Source organism: Lissotriton helveticus, chromosome 4_1 (genome assembly GCF_964261635.1).
Source record: "Lissotriton helveticus chromosome 4_1, aLisHel1.1, whole genome shotgun sequence".
Lineage (NCBI taxonomy): Eukaryota > Metazoa > Chordata > Amphibia > Caudata > Salamandridae > Lissotriton > Lissotriton helveticus.
This window is the reverse complement of record NC_136063.1, coordinates 1,921,025,174-1,921,041,388: the sequence shown is the minus strand read 5'-3', so window position 1 is coordinate 1,921,041,388 and position 16,215 is coordinate 1,921,025,174. Positions and strand designations below refer to the sequence as shown.

General features: G+C 48.1%; 1 protein-coding gene across 1 annotated transcript in view; it reads left to right on the top strand.

Moving 5' to 3' along the window:
- The window catches only part of MOSPD1 (motile sperm domain containing 1), a 212,556-nt gene that overhangs the window by 158,117 nt on the left and 38,224 nt on the right, over positions 1-16,215 (top strand). Inside the window, exon 4 of the mRNA XM_078688576.1 lies at positions 1,224-1,447. Within this exon, the coding sequence (XP_078544702.1) occupies positions 1,224-1,447 (224 nt within the window). The remainder of the gene's footprint in view (positions 1-1,223; positions 1,448-16,215) is intronic.

The window sequence follows — 16,215 nt, the reverse complement described above, 5'->3', positions numbered from 1 at the left end:
GAATCTTTGGTGAGAAATATCCACCAAAAGAACAAGGTACTTACCTTTTGGTAACACTCTTTGTGGATATTCTTTCTAATCTTAAATGGCCTTCTATCGCCCTGTTCTGTGGGGTGCCTGTTTCTCAACTTAGGAATCAGCACATTGTCTCAGGCAATTTGTTCTACACTGCGTGTCTAAGGGCACAGAAGGAGAAAGATACAAGAACCTGATGTCAGCACTCAGGGGTGGCCTTATATGTGGCTCAGCTCTCTCACTTCCAGGCCGGTACAGAATAATCACAGAGGCACATGGTGCCACCTCCCTCACACAAGAGCACTGTTCAAGAATTCTTCTGATCCAGTCTGGTGCCTGGGAATAATTTAAAGATTAGGAATCGGTGGTCAGATAGAGTATCCAACAGGATAAGCATCCCCGATGGTAAGTAACTTTTTCAATTGAATGAGTCGTAACCTGGTCTTAATTGACCCCTATCAGGGTTTTCTCAGTACGTCTTCTTATTCTGAATCGTCCAACACACTCTCGTCAGTTTCCCATGGTATAAGCAGATGTCCCAGTAGATCTGGTGTGTTGTTTAAGAGTGTTTATTACTGTAGAGATGGCCAATGCTATATTTCCAACACAAGAGTATATATATTGATGTCACTACCAAATGCATTGCAAAGCTGTATGAATTTAAAGAATTTCAATTTGTGTAGTTCAAAGTTGACCTTCAACTGTTCAAAAATATACACTCTTGGTCCCATAATGCATATATTTTGTAGACAGTGATGTGATCCAATTTACTTTCTCCAGTGATGAGGGTGGGCTGCAGCTTGGATGTCTTCTGTAAGTGTAACAATTGTTATGTATCTGAGGACAGTGAGCTGATCTTCGCCTTCAGCAATGTGAAAGATAATGTGAAAGAGAACAAGGGCGTGTAGGGTTGCTTCCAAAAAAGGTAAATATAGATTTTTTTACTCCTAACTCCACATGTATGTAACTTGATGATATTTATATATCTTCAAGGTATGTAGATGTGGAGTTAGGAATAGGAAATCTATATTTTCCTCTATAAGCACTTACCTTTCGATATTTTGTTCTTCTATATTTTGTCCTGTCCACGGTATTCTTATATGACAATATTTCTATGTTTGATATTCAGTATTACAATCATTCAACTTGTTTCATTTTCATTTGATGAGCTTATGTGCACAGTCTCTAACTGCATATTTCCCTTTTAGTGTAATTCGTCATAAAGATGTGCGTGCCTGCCACTATGGTGTGATCGACAAATTCCGCCTCCAGGTTTCTGAACAAAGTCAAAGGAAGGCTTTGGGACGTAAAGAGGTAATTGCAACACTTCTCCCGTCCACAAAGGAGCAGCAGCAAAAGGATGAAGAAGATAAAAGATTAAAAGAACATTTAGCTGAAAGCATATTTTTTGAGCAGGCTTCATGTCAATCAGGTATTTAATTTTAACCATACTGCAAACTTTTGTGAATAACCTTTTTGAATAATACATATTTTTATGGCAATGTTAAGATTCTGCCTTTGTAGTGATTTGCAGTCACAGTGATCCGACCGTCTCCCCTAGCTTCGCTCTGGGCATTTGAACTTGTCTGATAGTGCTTTGCTTAGTGGGGCCATTATGACACTGATAATTTGGGCATGAGAAGGCATGACGGTTTAGTTCAAGCATTCTCAATACCTACTCACAAACAGTGTTGTACACAATAGTGGGTCATGCATCACCCTTTAAAATGGGTTGCTTATCGTATCATCAGCTCACCCAGCTCTAAGGAGTCAGAAGCTGCCACGAGAGGCTTTAGAGATTTGGGGTTCTTATCCCAAACTAATGATCTAAAAACAATAAGATGGGATTGGATGGAGAAAAAGGCTTGTGCCCTAGAGCTCTTAAGTCGAAAGTATCTGAGGAGGTGGTTGTGTTGACTAGGCTTTCTAAAGAAGATAGACTACAGAAACTGAATATTGTGCCTGAGTTACTTTACACGCAGATTAGGAAAACCTTGAACAAAGTGAAACAAGCATTTGCAATGCAATAGGTCTCGCATTACCGAAAGTTTGAGCTAATGGCGATGCTAATAGTAATGCAACGCCAATAGTCCAAACTTACAGTAACGCGACACATAAAGGTGCTTCGGCAATCTTATAATTTCAGCGGCCCTGCTTATAGCTATAAATTCAGAACGACAAGTTTCCTCAACAATGCAGCCACATTCTGCCCAGCTGTCTCTTTCATCACGTGCAACCATACTTCTAATAGAGGTGTGCCGTAGCCATTAAGCGACAGGGGGGCTACATGAAAACAATAAAAAGTAGGAACAAAACAGTGACACACAACTGAGAGCAGAAATATTTAAAAAACTAATTATAAAGCAAAGTCACGGTGCACTTAGAGACACTTAAAATCTGGATTGAGATAATTGTCTAATAAACAATAAAGGGGGAAACAAGGCTGACGGGGCGTAACTGTTGAGAAAACTTCCCGATCAAAGCAAGAAAGGAATTTGTGACCGTCTTACTTACATATTTCCGAAATTCAAGCGAGTTTCCAGGTAGGATAATTGTTAATTGCTAGTGTCGAGCCGTAGCATTGGTTGTGCAGAATTCACGAGCTTTGCCTGGCACCCTCTTTGTCGTTGGATTGTACCAGCCCCCTGCGCGTCTGCAGTGTGTGTTTACTACAGCACGAGGGAAGGTGTTAATTAAGCTTCAGTGTGAGCACTGGCCGTGGGTAGGTGGAGGCACAGACGGGGCTGTGGAGATCAGGACGCCCAGGAATGTGAGACACGGCGGGGGTCTAGAACTACAGGGAAAGTGCCCAGCATTTTCTGACATAAGGGATAGTCCGAGGGCAGAGGTCGGGAGGTGACTGACCTCCTCCCAGCCTTCAGAGAGATGAGTCGTAGGAGCACGACTGCGTCTGAAAGGCAGTCGAGTAGTGACATCGGAGCCCACCTAGATGTAGAGTGCCACTCGAGCGCTCTCATACTTTGTATCCACTTGTCACACATCCCCACACCCCTCGGGGCGGGTCCGCGTCGAGGGGATAAATAAACCTGCGGGAGACCGCTCGGGGTCTTCCCGCCCATGCAGAGTAACCACTGTCTGGTGTACATTATTGTAGAAAGTTTCTAGGGCCTAGCCGTGGCACGGCAGTCCCTACACTGGCGACGAGGCCGGTTCCCGAGACACGTGTGCCTGCCTGCTCCGGAGTGCGCGGTGCCCACCCGCGGCTGTCCTGCTCCGGTGCGATCTCTGTGTGAGGGGAAGGAGTGCAGGCCTGCAGCGCACCTCTGACGTGGCCCGTTATCGTCCGCCGGCCGGTCCGAGCCCGCCCACGCGTCTCCTGCCCGAGGGATCGCCTTCAGCAGCGGGGCTCCCGGCGACGGCCCGGTGCAAGGGTGAGTGCGACGAGCGTCCCTCCGTGCCCCAGAGCCGCCGAGTATTTCCCACCAAGGCCCACCTGCACACCTGGCACCTCCCACGGCGTTCGACGCCCCGCAGCAGCCCCGTCAGGCCAGAAACCACCGGGGGAAGACCAGCCACGAGTCGAAAGCCCCGAGCAGAGGCTGCCTCCCACAGTGCCTGCGCCCTTCACGCCGGCGCCAAGACTAAGCCCCACGTGCACGGCAACAGCGGCAGAGACACTCGAAGTGTCAGAACTCACCCCTCACACACGAGGAACAGACTGGGCCCCAACCAGGCTTGGGCACTGAAAAAAAACAACAACAAAAACAAGCATTGGCTGCACCAAACAGAAAAAAACACAACTAGAAGCGTAAAGCATTGGCAAATTCACTCACCGGCAAGCACGGTATCCTGCCTAGCCTTGAGGCCCCACGGAAGCATGAGGGAGAATACGAGGACCCTGCACCCCCGCAGGTGGCCAGTGGCGCAGCAGCGAGACCACGGGCACCCAACGTGGCAGCCAGAGGAGGCCGTCGTCGAGGCAATCACAGGGCGACGCTTAAGTAGGCCACAACGCCGCGATGAGCAACCAGGCGCCAGCAGCAGCAGCAGCAGCAGCCGCGCAGGAGGGAGCGGGAGACAACCCTGGTCCCGTGCTGAGACCCCTACCACCGGCGAACGCTCACACCGCGGTAGCACCACTGCCTCCATTCAGCGAATCCACCGACCCGGCGACAGCAGCTCCCAGATGGAAGGCCTGGGTTGGGAGGCTCAACCACTACTTTAAGGGGACACGTGAAACCGACGGAACAGTCAAGAGGTCGTCCTCATCTACTACGGGGAACAGGAAATCTACGATCTGTTTGAGACACTCCCAAACACCGGAGAGGAGAATGACCATGATACGGCGGTCGCTGCGCTGAACGCGCATTTTGACCCCAGCTCAACAATGACTTTGAAAAGCTCAAATTCAAGAGAGCTTGGCAAGCCGAATCAGAATCCGTCGACAAGTTCTATGCAAGACTCCGCCGGCTGGCTAGCACGTGCCCCTTCACGAAGCCAAGGGAAGAGATCAGAGACCAGATCATCGTAGGGTGCCGCTCCAAGCTACTGAGAATACTGATCCTATGTCAACCAGGAATCTCCCTGGACGAAATCTTAGTCCTGGCCCGATCCCACGAACTGTCCGACGCTCGAGCGGAAGTGATGGAAGCAGCCCTGCATACCCCGGTGGCCACTCCGTCGGCAACCAGGCTCCTGCCGGTCAAGGAAGAAAAAGTGGACGCCATCCAGAGAAGGCCCACCCAAGCGCGCCAAGCACCAAAATCCACGCAAAGGAACCAGTGCGGATACTGCGGAGAAGACCACCCAGCGGAGGCCACGTGCGGAGCCAAGGTGAAGACATGCTCCCGCTGTGGGCGGCTAAACCATTACGCAAGAGTGTGCTGAGGAGGACGTTTTCGAGCGACAGCACCCAGGGCCAGAAGCTTGTCACAGCGTGTCCGTCAAGTATCCCTGGACGAACAGGCACCACCACCTGACGATCAAGCTCAAGGGAGATGTCCCATGTACGAAGACGACGACGATGAGGAGGTGTTTGTCATCTTGTATGTCAACCGGGCAGGTACCAAGAGACGGCCACCGCCAATGTGCTCTGTCACCATAGATGGCACCGACATACAAGCTCTAATAGACACTGGAGCCTCAGTAAATGTGATGGACTCGGACCAGTACGAGAAACTATCGCCAAAACCACCCCTTGCACCCTCGAGTAAAAGAATCTACACCTACGGAGGCACTGACCCCCTGCCGCTGCGAGGGGTAATCCAAACCACTATCGTGAGCGGGAAGCTCTCCACAAGGAGAAATTTCACGTGACAGAAGGCAAGAAAGGGACCCTGCTCAGTTGTCACACGGCAGAAGATCTAGCGCTCGTCTTCTTCGCAAATCAAGTGCACGAGTCCCACGCTGAGGCTCTACTCGGAGAGTTTCCGGAGCTATTCCACGGATTGGGAAAACTCAAAGGGAAGAAATTCCGACTGCACACCGATACATCAGTACGACCGATAGCCCTCCGGCACCGGCGCGTGCCCTTCAATCTCAGACCGCAGGTGGAGGAAGAGCTCAGGAAGTTGGAGGAATTGGGAGTAATAGAAAAGGTATCTGGGCCCACGCCGTGGGTGTCTCCCCTGGTCGTGGCCCCCAAGCCCAAGCAACCTGGAGCAATTTGACTGTGTGTCGACATGAGGCTGCCCAATACGGCGGTGAAGCGGGAGCGGCACATCATCCCGACCATGGACGACATAGTGGCTGACCTGAATGGCGCAAAGTGGTTCTCCAAGCTCGATCTGAATGCGGGCTACCATCAGCTGGAGTTGGAGCCGGAAGGTCGATACATAACCACCTTCTCGACTCACGTAGGGCTACGCCGCTACCGAAGACTCAGCTTTAGAGTATCCTCTGCCGCCGAGGTTTTCCAGAACGCAATTCGTGAGGTGTTGTCAGGACTACGTGGTGTCATAAACCTCAGCGACGATATTCTGGTATATTCTGACACACTCGAAGAACATCACGCACACCTGAGGGCGACACTGTAGCGGCTGGTGGAAAGCGGGCTAACCCTACACAAGTCAAAGTGCTCCTTCTACCAAGAAAGCATAGACTTCTTTGGGTACACATTCACACGAGAAGGTCTCAAGGTAGACCCAAAGAAAGCTGAGGCGATCAGGGCAGCGAGCACCCCACGGAACCCCACCGAGGTGAGGAGTTTTCTGGGCATGGCCACTTACTGCGGCCGATTCATCTTGAATCTGGCGGCAATGTCGGAGCCCCTGAGGATACTCACGCGCCAAGACCGGAAATGGGAGTGGTCTGTGGCAGCAAACAAAGCGTTCAATGACATCAAGACCAGCCTGCTCGACAAGACAGTGATGGCATACTTCCAGCCCCAACGCAAGACGGAACTGGTCTTCGACGCGAGTCCGGTAGGACTTGGGGCGGTGCTCATGCAAGACCATGGCGCTGAGGTGTGGAAGCCAGTTGCCTGCTCCAGCAAGGCGCTGACCGACACTGAGAAGCGCTACGCGCAGATTGAACGTGAAGCGCTGGCCATAAAATGGGCGTGCCAGCATTTCCACCTGTACCTGTGCGGCCAAGATTTCACCGTGGTCACCGACCACAAGCCACTGATGCCACTGTTTGAAGGCTCAACCCGGCTGGCTCCCCCGCGCATCGAGCGATGGGCTGTGCAATTGCAAGGATACAACTTCAAAGTCGTGTTTCGCCCTGGGGCTCATAATCCTGCGGATTACCTGTCCCGACACCCAGAGGCAGATGGCTCCAGCCACTTACCAGACGCCATTCACAGCATTGAGGCTTTCGTCCATATGATCTCGCAGTCAGCCTGCCCCAGAGCAATGATGTTGGCCGAAATAGGTCAAGCCACCCAAGAGGACGACACCCTGTCCAGGGTCAAAGAAGCACTGGAAGGCAACAGCTGGGCTCGCTTCATGGATGGAGCCCGAACCCTCCGGCTGGAGGTCAGTCACGCTCGACAACAAATATGGCAAGTGAGGCACGAACTGAGCGTGGGGGAAGATGGAGTCGTCTTGAGGGGTCACCTAATCGTAGTGCCCGAAGGTCTACAGAAGAGAATTCTCGCTTTGGCTCACGTGGGACATCAAGGAACGGCCAAGACCAAAGCGAGGTTGAGAAACAAGGTCTGGTTTCCGGCCATGGACGCAATGGTGGACGAGATGGTGAGGTCATGCCATGCCTGCACCATCACCGGAGGAGATCCCGCCCCCGCACCTGTGATTACCGAAGAACCGTGTACAACCCCGTGGACGCACCTGAGTGTGGATTGTGGTAGCTTCCCCGATGGCCGCCAGATGATGGTAGTCGTCGACTCATTCTCAAAATTCCCGATTGTGGAGGTCCTCTCATCGACAGCCTTTCCACAGGTGAAAACAGCCCTGGACCGGGTCTTCGCATTGATGGGCCTGCCTGCTGAGATCAAGTCTGACATGGACCCCCTTTTCAGGGACGAGAATTCCAAGAATATCTGGGGAACCTCGCCACCCAACACCGAAAGATCACCCCACTGTGGCCCCAAGCCAACGGGGAGGTGGAAAGACTAATGAGAACTCTCAATAGGGCATTGCGCATCGCCGTTAACAACGGGGAAAGTCCGCAGGCTGCTCTTGACCAGTTTCTGGGGGCATATCGCCAAACAACTCACAGCACTACGAAGTGTGCTCCCGCACACCTGTTGTTCAAAAGAGCACCCAGAGACAGCATACCGGCGGACCCAGCATGGGTTCCGGAACCAAGGAATGATGAGGCGATTCAGGCAAGAAGAGAAACAACCAATCGGAAGGCGAGTGAGTCTCGTCGCGCGCAAGAACCAACGATCGCCGTAGGGGACTCGTGGTGTCAAAGACCGACACCCCGGGTGGAAATTTAGAACACCCTACGAACCTGAGGTCTGGACTGTTGAGAGGGTTATGGGGACGATGGTGACGGCCCGAAGAGGAAATCAACTAGTCACTCGCAACGTCTCCAGCTTCAAGAGAGCCTCCGAGACGGAAGCTGATTCTGGAAGTGGGACCTCTCAAAACATGACGCCAAGAGCGGATCCGTCAGGGTCATCACCGGGTTGGGGTCCGGCAACAGAAGGACATCCGCCGGTGAGCCCCGGGGCCTGGGGAAATCCGAGTGTACCTTGTACGCCCGGGGACGGCGAGGAGGCTCCAGAACGCCCCACCGGGATTGAGGCGTCTGCTAGCCGCCGCAGCCAACGCCCCTGTCTACGGCCCAATCCCGGTCCCAGTCAGAGACTCCGAGACTTTGTTTGTGCCTCTCCATGAAGAAGACCCAGATATCCTGACGTCGGCTGAAATGAAGGAGGGATGTAGAGTGCCACTCGGGCGCTCTCATACTTTGTATCCACTTGTCACGCATCCCCACACCCCTCGGGGCGGGTCTGCGCCGAGGGGATAAATAAACCTGCGGGAGACCGCTCGGGGTCTTCCCGTCCATGCAGAGTAACCACTGTCTGGTGTACATTATTGTAGAAAGTTTCTAGGGCCTAGCCGAGGCACGGCAGTCCCTACACTACCCTCCCCACAATAATAATAATAAGAAAGTGTGGCTACTTAATAGACTGTTGTAGCATGTTTCCAATTGAGAAACTGGCACACAGAATTATTCAGACACCAGTCACTTTTTACACCGTCCACCAGCATACTTCTGGTGAATGTGCTCTCATTTCTTGACTTCACTCAAACAATCACTAATGAAATAACTTGAAGTGACAAATGATTACAGGGCATTAACCACTATCGAAGGCCCTAACACATGAACAACGAGACCTATTGCATTTTCAATGCTGGTTATACTTGTCATGTGATGTATTATATATATATATATATATATATATATATATATATATATATATATATATATATATATATATATATATATATATTATCATTTATAACATGGCTGGGATACAGTCTGTTACAAATCATAAAATAAAATACCCTGTGTTCTTTCTTAGAAGCACAAACTCATTCAGTGAGCACTTGCTTTCCCCAAGCATAAGGGTCATTGCACACAACCATATAATCTGCGAGTGAATCAGCAGCCTCATATGTTGCAACAAATGAACATGAAATACTATGGTAGAATGTACATAGTAGAAAATAGGTCTAACATAACATAAACGGCCTGTGATTGTGACTCTCTGCAATTAATGTGTTCACTGCACACTTCTCGATGTGTACATGTAGTTTTTATTTTCATCATTATCAAATGCACTCGGGAGTGGGGGGGTGGGGAGGGTTAGGGTGAGAGGTGGTTGGGGATGACTGAGTTGGGGCGGGGATGGGGGTTGCGGGGCAGTTGAGAATGAATACTAGCATGGCACCCTTTCACAAACTGCGCCATGACCGGAGGGTCGAGGCGTCTGCAGACAAAGCAATAGTTTGCTCTTTAAATGATTCTGTTTCTTACTGAGTGCATTGGGGAATGCTGATATACAAATTTGTTATGACACTCGCTAGTACTGCATTGTAAGTTGGCAACAAAACAATACAAATTATGTTTAAAAAAATAAATAAATCATATGCACTCGGGAGTATTAAGTCCCTGTATCAACCTGGTCAGTAGAGATTGACGCACAAATCATTGCAGCCGTTATATTAATCCACTCAACACATCTTCCTTCTTCACCTCTTTCTTGTTGCTCTGACTGACAATGAGTTTTGTCATACACGGGCTGACAAGATCACAGAGCATCGTGATGAAAATATAACAATGAAAATAAATATTTCCAAAAATTATACTGTATGTTCTTTCATCGTACAAGCATCAGAGATAGGTAAAGATGCACATTAAAAAGAGAGGCTGAATTAAAAAACGCATGCGGATGTGACTTGAGAGCAGTCGACTTTGAAGCTGGCGGGAGGCTCAAAAATTCAGTGATTCTGGGCAAATCACGTAATCTCCCTTTGCCTAGAAATTAATGTGTCCCTCTATAATGCAGCAACTGGTGCTCATGTAAAGCGCTCTGATACCTTCGGGTCGAGTTCGCGCTACATAAAGCAGCAAAAAAAAAACAACCTGAACATTCATTGGTTTGAAATAAAGCTGCTTCCTCCTGGAGCCCACTTGTGAGTAAACATGGTGCGTAGGGAACGTTTCAACTTCCTTCATAAGTGTGAGGTGACAATTGACTTTAATTTATTTGGGAAAGGCTGGGGGAATGAGAGCTGATGACCCCCCTACAGGGCACAGTTTGCAGTAAAATGTTGCAATTTCCTTTACATAGCGCTTACTGCTCCTGACGAAGCGCGTGATTGGTTCTCGCACAGTATCGATTAGCACTTTGCCTGACCCGCCGATTTCTAACTGACCATTTTCTACCATCTGCAGATATAACGGTTGATTCTGGAAGAGCTCCATTCACAAAGGCGCCGTCCCAGCAGGAGACTGCGCCCAGGACAAAGGGCGCCCAAAGCCAGACAGTTAAAGCGCAATTTTACAGTTAAGCACTGCGAATTGACTAATCTTGGTCTAAAAAAGCACCTGATAATGGTAAAGATATGCAGAACTCTTCGGGCCTGTCATAATGATGAAACATATAGGTGCACACGATATTGCACAAGCAAAGCAAGTGAAATGTATAGAGATATAATTGTGGTCAGCAATGCGATAGTGACGCACCCAAAATAAATTCACACATATTTCTTTCTTAAACATCTGTTCCAATTAAGCTTTGCTATGCAAAGTCGTACAATGAATAGTTTGTGCACTTTAATGCGTGCGTGCACGAAGTACCGTGGGCCGCATGCGATTCCTCTTTTAACGCATCTGTGCCAGAGAAGTGTTCGGACTCCCAGTATTCCTTGCGTCCCTTTCTCCTCTTCCAGAAACCATAAATCACTCCGGCAGGTAGCTGGGAAGCAGATGCTAATGATAGTTTTGCTCTGGAGTACAGGTAGTCACCCTTTAACCCCGCCTGCTGTTGTTTGTCTTAGACTGGTGACAAAAGAACAGATGTGAACAAGATGCCAATGGTGGTTCTGGTCACAGAGCTGCAAGAAACCTGGAAAAGCAGAGAGGCAGCGGTATACACACACACACACACTGTCAAATAACAAACTCGAGTTCCGGTCGTTTCACAAAGCTTCCCTGGCTAACGGGACATCCAGGCTAAATATTAGACACATTTTTGCAGTTTCACATGATAGCGCAAACTTGACCCTCAGATCTCGGAGTGCTTTACATGAGCACCAGTTACATTACTTGGTGTCACTTTGTTTGGGCTCGTATTCACAAGTTTATTGAGCCGAGGCGAACCGGGTACACCTGCTCCAACGTCGGCAGCTTTGACACTGCTCTCCTCATACTTTCCAGCCAATCTACTGAAATACAATTTATAACATCCCTCGTTTTATGTGGCATATATACCTTGTCTTCATGTGCACAAATGGGTGAGGTGGTATTCACAGATTTCCTGAGGAGCGGGAGTCCAGTCGCCGGAGTAATTAATTAAACATCTTCGCGGGGACTGGGTGTAAATGTGAAACGGCGCGAAGGCCAGGAGTGATGTGTATCTGTAAAGTGCATGCTCACCCTATCTCTTTGCAATATTATTGACACAAAAAGGATGTTTGTTACTCAACTCATTTGGACTTGTACCCAGTTCAACCGCCAGTATTCGAACCTCTGACCACGGGATCAAACGACTGTAGGTGAAACAAACGTACACGAAGGAATACAGGGAAAACGAAAGGCGCGAGGACTGTAGGTGAAACAAAATCACACTGAGGGTGAAGGGTAAAACGAAAGGCGCTTCAAATCATTGTTGAAGCGAAATGCCGTAATAGTAAAAAACAAGCGCGCTGCAGCAGGGCGAGAGGGGAGGGGGCCTGCGCGATTTCCTTGCGGGAGCGCGCGACCATATGGTGCCACCATATGGTGCTGCGCGCACCCGCAAGGAAATCGCCAGACGTGCACGCGTTGCCATTGAAGACAATGGAACACGAGCATGTGTTTGGCTGAAAAGCCGAAGCGATAGGAATAGGTCATTTTGTCTATACAGCGCATGAGCGTTGCTAGGCAAGACCTAAAAAGGGGGGAAATATCAAGCAAAAATAGGGAGGAAAAGTGTCCAAATGTTATATAGTGGTACAATCAGGAATGCAGGTAGGCCATGGTTGAGATCCTACAGGCAGTAAAATCTAAGTCTAGTCCTGATTTGGTGGGGTGTAGAGCTACATATAGACAGGTATTTGATCAAGCCAAAAAGCAATGGGAATGTTCGCTATGGTTCTCCCTACATAGTGCAGTAGTAGATAAAGATAATAAGTTGTTCCGGGAGACAGTGGCTTTATAGTTGAACGGCCCAAGGACTACTCTAGAGTACACTGTTTAGCTGGAGGAATGGGTGTCCCATTTTGGGGATTTGTATGTACATAGTCCTAATGAGGACGTGAAGGACAGCGGTCCCATGGATATCTCCCCTTTGCAATGTTGAAGTCTTTGACATTTTGCTCAAAGAAACCCATTCAGCGATTAGTTCCTGTATCCCAGCTCGAGCATATGGACCTGATAGAATTCTGAAAGATCTGCACAGGGAAGACCCAGAAGTGTTGTGTGCTTATATCAGCTTGCTATCTAATGCCATTCTTTTGGGTATGGAGATCCCCCCCCCCCTGGAAGTTGGCTGAGAATATCCTGATTTTCAAGAAAGCGGACAGGGCAAATCCGGAAAGCTGTAGATCAGTGCCTAATTAGTAAAATAATAAGTGCAAGGGCCCTGACGAGGAGGCCACTGCAACTTGCACCACCCATTGCCCCTGTCATTGCTGCCAAAGGCGGTACCAAAACAACTACTAACCATCTCTTCTACCTGCAAGTGCGACATTAGAGATTATTCCAGATCCCCATCACTAAAGGAATGGCTGGGAAGGCAGGTATTTGTATTTTTTAAACATAAACGACCATTGTTCTTCTCATCTCTAAATTAGATGAACAGCGCCACCATGTGGCAGAGTGTCACAAGCGTGGTGATGACAATGAAGTGCCGGTGCAGAGGACCGGAAATCAGTTAAGTGACAGTACAGAGCACAGGAAACCACCGGCTCAAATTAAGCACTGCCATAGACCCATCAGCTTAATAGACTCCCTGCAGAAAATGTTCTGAAAGCAGACTTTGGCCCGTCTTCAGGCATGGATTCTAGAGGGAAATATATTGTGTCACACTTCCAGGCTGGGTTTCGTGCCAACATCAGTACCCTGGACCAGGTCTTTCGATTTCTTCGTATCTACTGGAAAGGTATTTTAGGGGGAAGCTGTATGTAACGTTTGGGGACCTGCGTACAGCTTTTGACCTGGTTCCACATGCAGGAGTGGCCCCTTGGCTAAGGCAGAGGAACGTCACCCCACTGCTCTCAGCAGGAAAAATGCAATTATAATAACGTTGTTATTATCATTTTATTTTTTGTAGGTTCGGGCTGGGCTAAGGCAGGGCTGGTGGCACGTGGGAGGAGTAGTTTGCACACTCCAAGTGCGCATGACTGTTTGTCCGGCTGTCTTGGGATGGCCAAACAGTCATACGCACTTTGCATGTACCACACCCGGCTGCATTACACAGCCTGGTGTGGATCATGCCCAGGCTCCCATTTCTTGTTTGAGTGCCGAATCAGAGGCTTAGACCAATCACAGCACTGCATTGCAGCGTTGTGATTGGCTTAAGGTATGGAGCCTTGGTGCTTCCTGGTTTCGGCCACAGAGAGACGACGAGGTACGATGGAGGAGAGACATGAGAGGAGGTATGTGTTTTTTTTATTTTATGTTTTTTGTACCCCCCGGCCCTCCCCCCGCCCCTCCACTCTCGTTCCCCGCCAGCTGCTACTGACCAAGAGGTAAACTTTGGAATGTGCTTGCAGAGATGGGGTTCCCACCAAAGTTACTGAATATTCTGATACAATTATATTCAGCAAACAAGGCCCAGATCAGGTGCAGAGAGGAGGGACAGCTAACAGAGCCCTTCATGATTAGACATGGAGGCAGACAGACGTGTGTTTAGCACCCACCCTGTTTACACTTTTCATTAATGGGGTAGTAGGGTACCTCGACAGAGATGGGTATGATGCCCCAAAAGTTGGAGGGAGAAGGGCTTCTGCCCTCCTCTTTTCTGACGATACGTTATAATATCAAATTCTCCAAAAGGGCTCCCACAGCTATTAAATGGTTTTAAACACTTTTGTGATGTACGTGACTAAATTATTTAAAAATACTACATGGCATTTTCCAAAGGTATTGTGAAGCCCCCTCCCCAGAGATATATGTGTGTTGGGGACAGACCCATTGAATTAGTCTCTACCTTTGATTACCTGGGGATTTGTTTAATCCCAAATTTGTGCTAGACCCCACATATAGAGAAAGCACACCTTTCTCTAATTCAGCGAACTGCCCATGTAACCAAGATCCATAGAAGAACCGTGTCAAGAAAAGTGTCATCAGCACTAGAAATCTATATTATAAAAGCCTTAGGCTCAGCTACTTATGGAGCAGAACTGTGTGGACGTGGGAACACCGACTGTCTCTCAGTGACTAAGCATCATTTCATAAGATTGCTTCTAAACCTTCCGGCTAGCTCTCCTCTACCTCCTATCTTTCTTGATTTGGCCCATAGGAAAACGTCTCATGAGACGGGGTATAAGCAGTTTATGTTTTGGTATCGTTTATGGACTCCTAAGGAGCTTGTACCCTGTCGAGTGGGATTTAGGGATCTTATGGTATTGCCAAGGATTAGTAAAATCCCCTGGTTCTGTTCCCTTAGGAAACTATTGAGAAAAATGTGGATGGAAGATTATTGTACTGACCCAGAGGAGATGTCCTAAATCACGAAGCAGGGTTAAGGACATCTATTGGGAATTCATTATGGTGGAGAATGTGTCTAACCCTATGGGTTCACTTAATCAACAGTTCCTAGATTTTAAATCCTATCCACTTCTTAAAAGATACTATTGATGAGATTGTTCCGCCATTGGCACAGAAATTGTTTCTCCAGTTTAGGTACAAGACTCTCCCTACTAAGTGCTCTGTAGCAGGTCTTGTTCTTTCCGATGCCATATGTCCTGCACGTAAAGGAAGTCCTGAATCACTAGTCCACCTGATATTCTTTTGCCCTCACTGCAAAAACCAAGGGTCTACGTGGATTATTCCCTTGTGTAGGCTCATTGGTCCTGGACATTACTTAGAAGTGCTCAGAGCACTTATTACAGATACTAGAAAAGTAGTGGTAATTGGCTTAGCTAAATTCTGGATGGCCCTGTGGATTAGACGCTTAAAGTGCCCTGCATTACATATCTAGTCAAGTTCAAGTTCAAATAACTTTATTCGATTGTTAGTTGTACAATCATAAAAGCACAGTTGATAAACATACAGTTAAAAAAGCAGGTGATCCAATTCATGTGTAAGACAGGATTATGTGAACGCTATAAAACACGAATAACAGGCAGAATATACACGTTAAAAATATAAATACTTATAGCAAAGTTAAAAAGTTTGCATTATACCTAGCAGCAGCAACAATATTATCCCTCCATACTTTTTCTGAATCTTATAGCTAACTTCATGAAGCAACATACAAACAAAGTGCAGTCACAGTTCAGGAGTTGAAGGTAATAAAGTGCTGGCTTAATCTGTGCAAATTTCAGTTCCTTAAGACAAGGTTTTAAGTATAACTTCCGGGGTACTGTATAAAAAGGGCAAATAAATAAAAAGTGCGCCAGGTCTTGCGGAGACTTTCCGTCGCAGCCGCAAGCTGGCAGCACTTGGCCTCGATGGGCTCCACTCGGTACTGCCAGTAAAAGGTGAAACAAATCAAAACGGAACCTTGTTAGTAAATAGCGTTCATAGCCTGTCATGGGCCATGATAGATATGGTTCCATTTGAAGACAGGTTTTGAGTAATACATGTTTCCTAACACTGTCTTTCTGTAACTCAACCTCTTCCCGAGCTAAGTACCTATTTGTCAGAAATGTATTTTTCACAAGAGTGACATCCAGTTTGGTAATAGAGTTTGGAATTAGAAACAAATCAGCCCGTCCCATTGCGGTAAAACAATCACAGATATACTTCAGCCACGGAACCTTGGACCTACACTCCCATGTTAGGGCTTCTTTTAGTATATCATGGGTAAGCGGTATGTCACTATTTAACCAACAGTTCATCCAACACACCAGGGGGTTAACTGCTATTCTATCGCTTAGGTAGGACACCCCT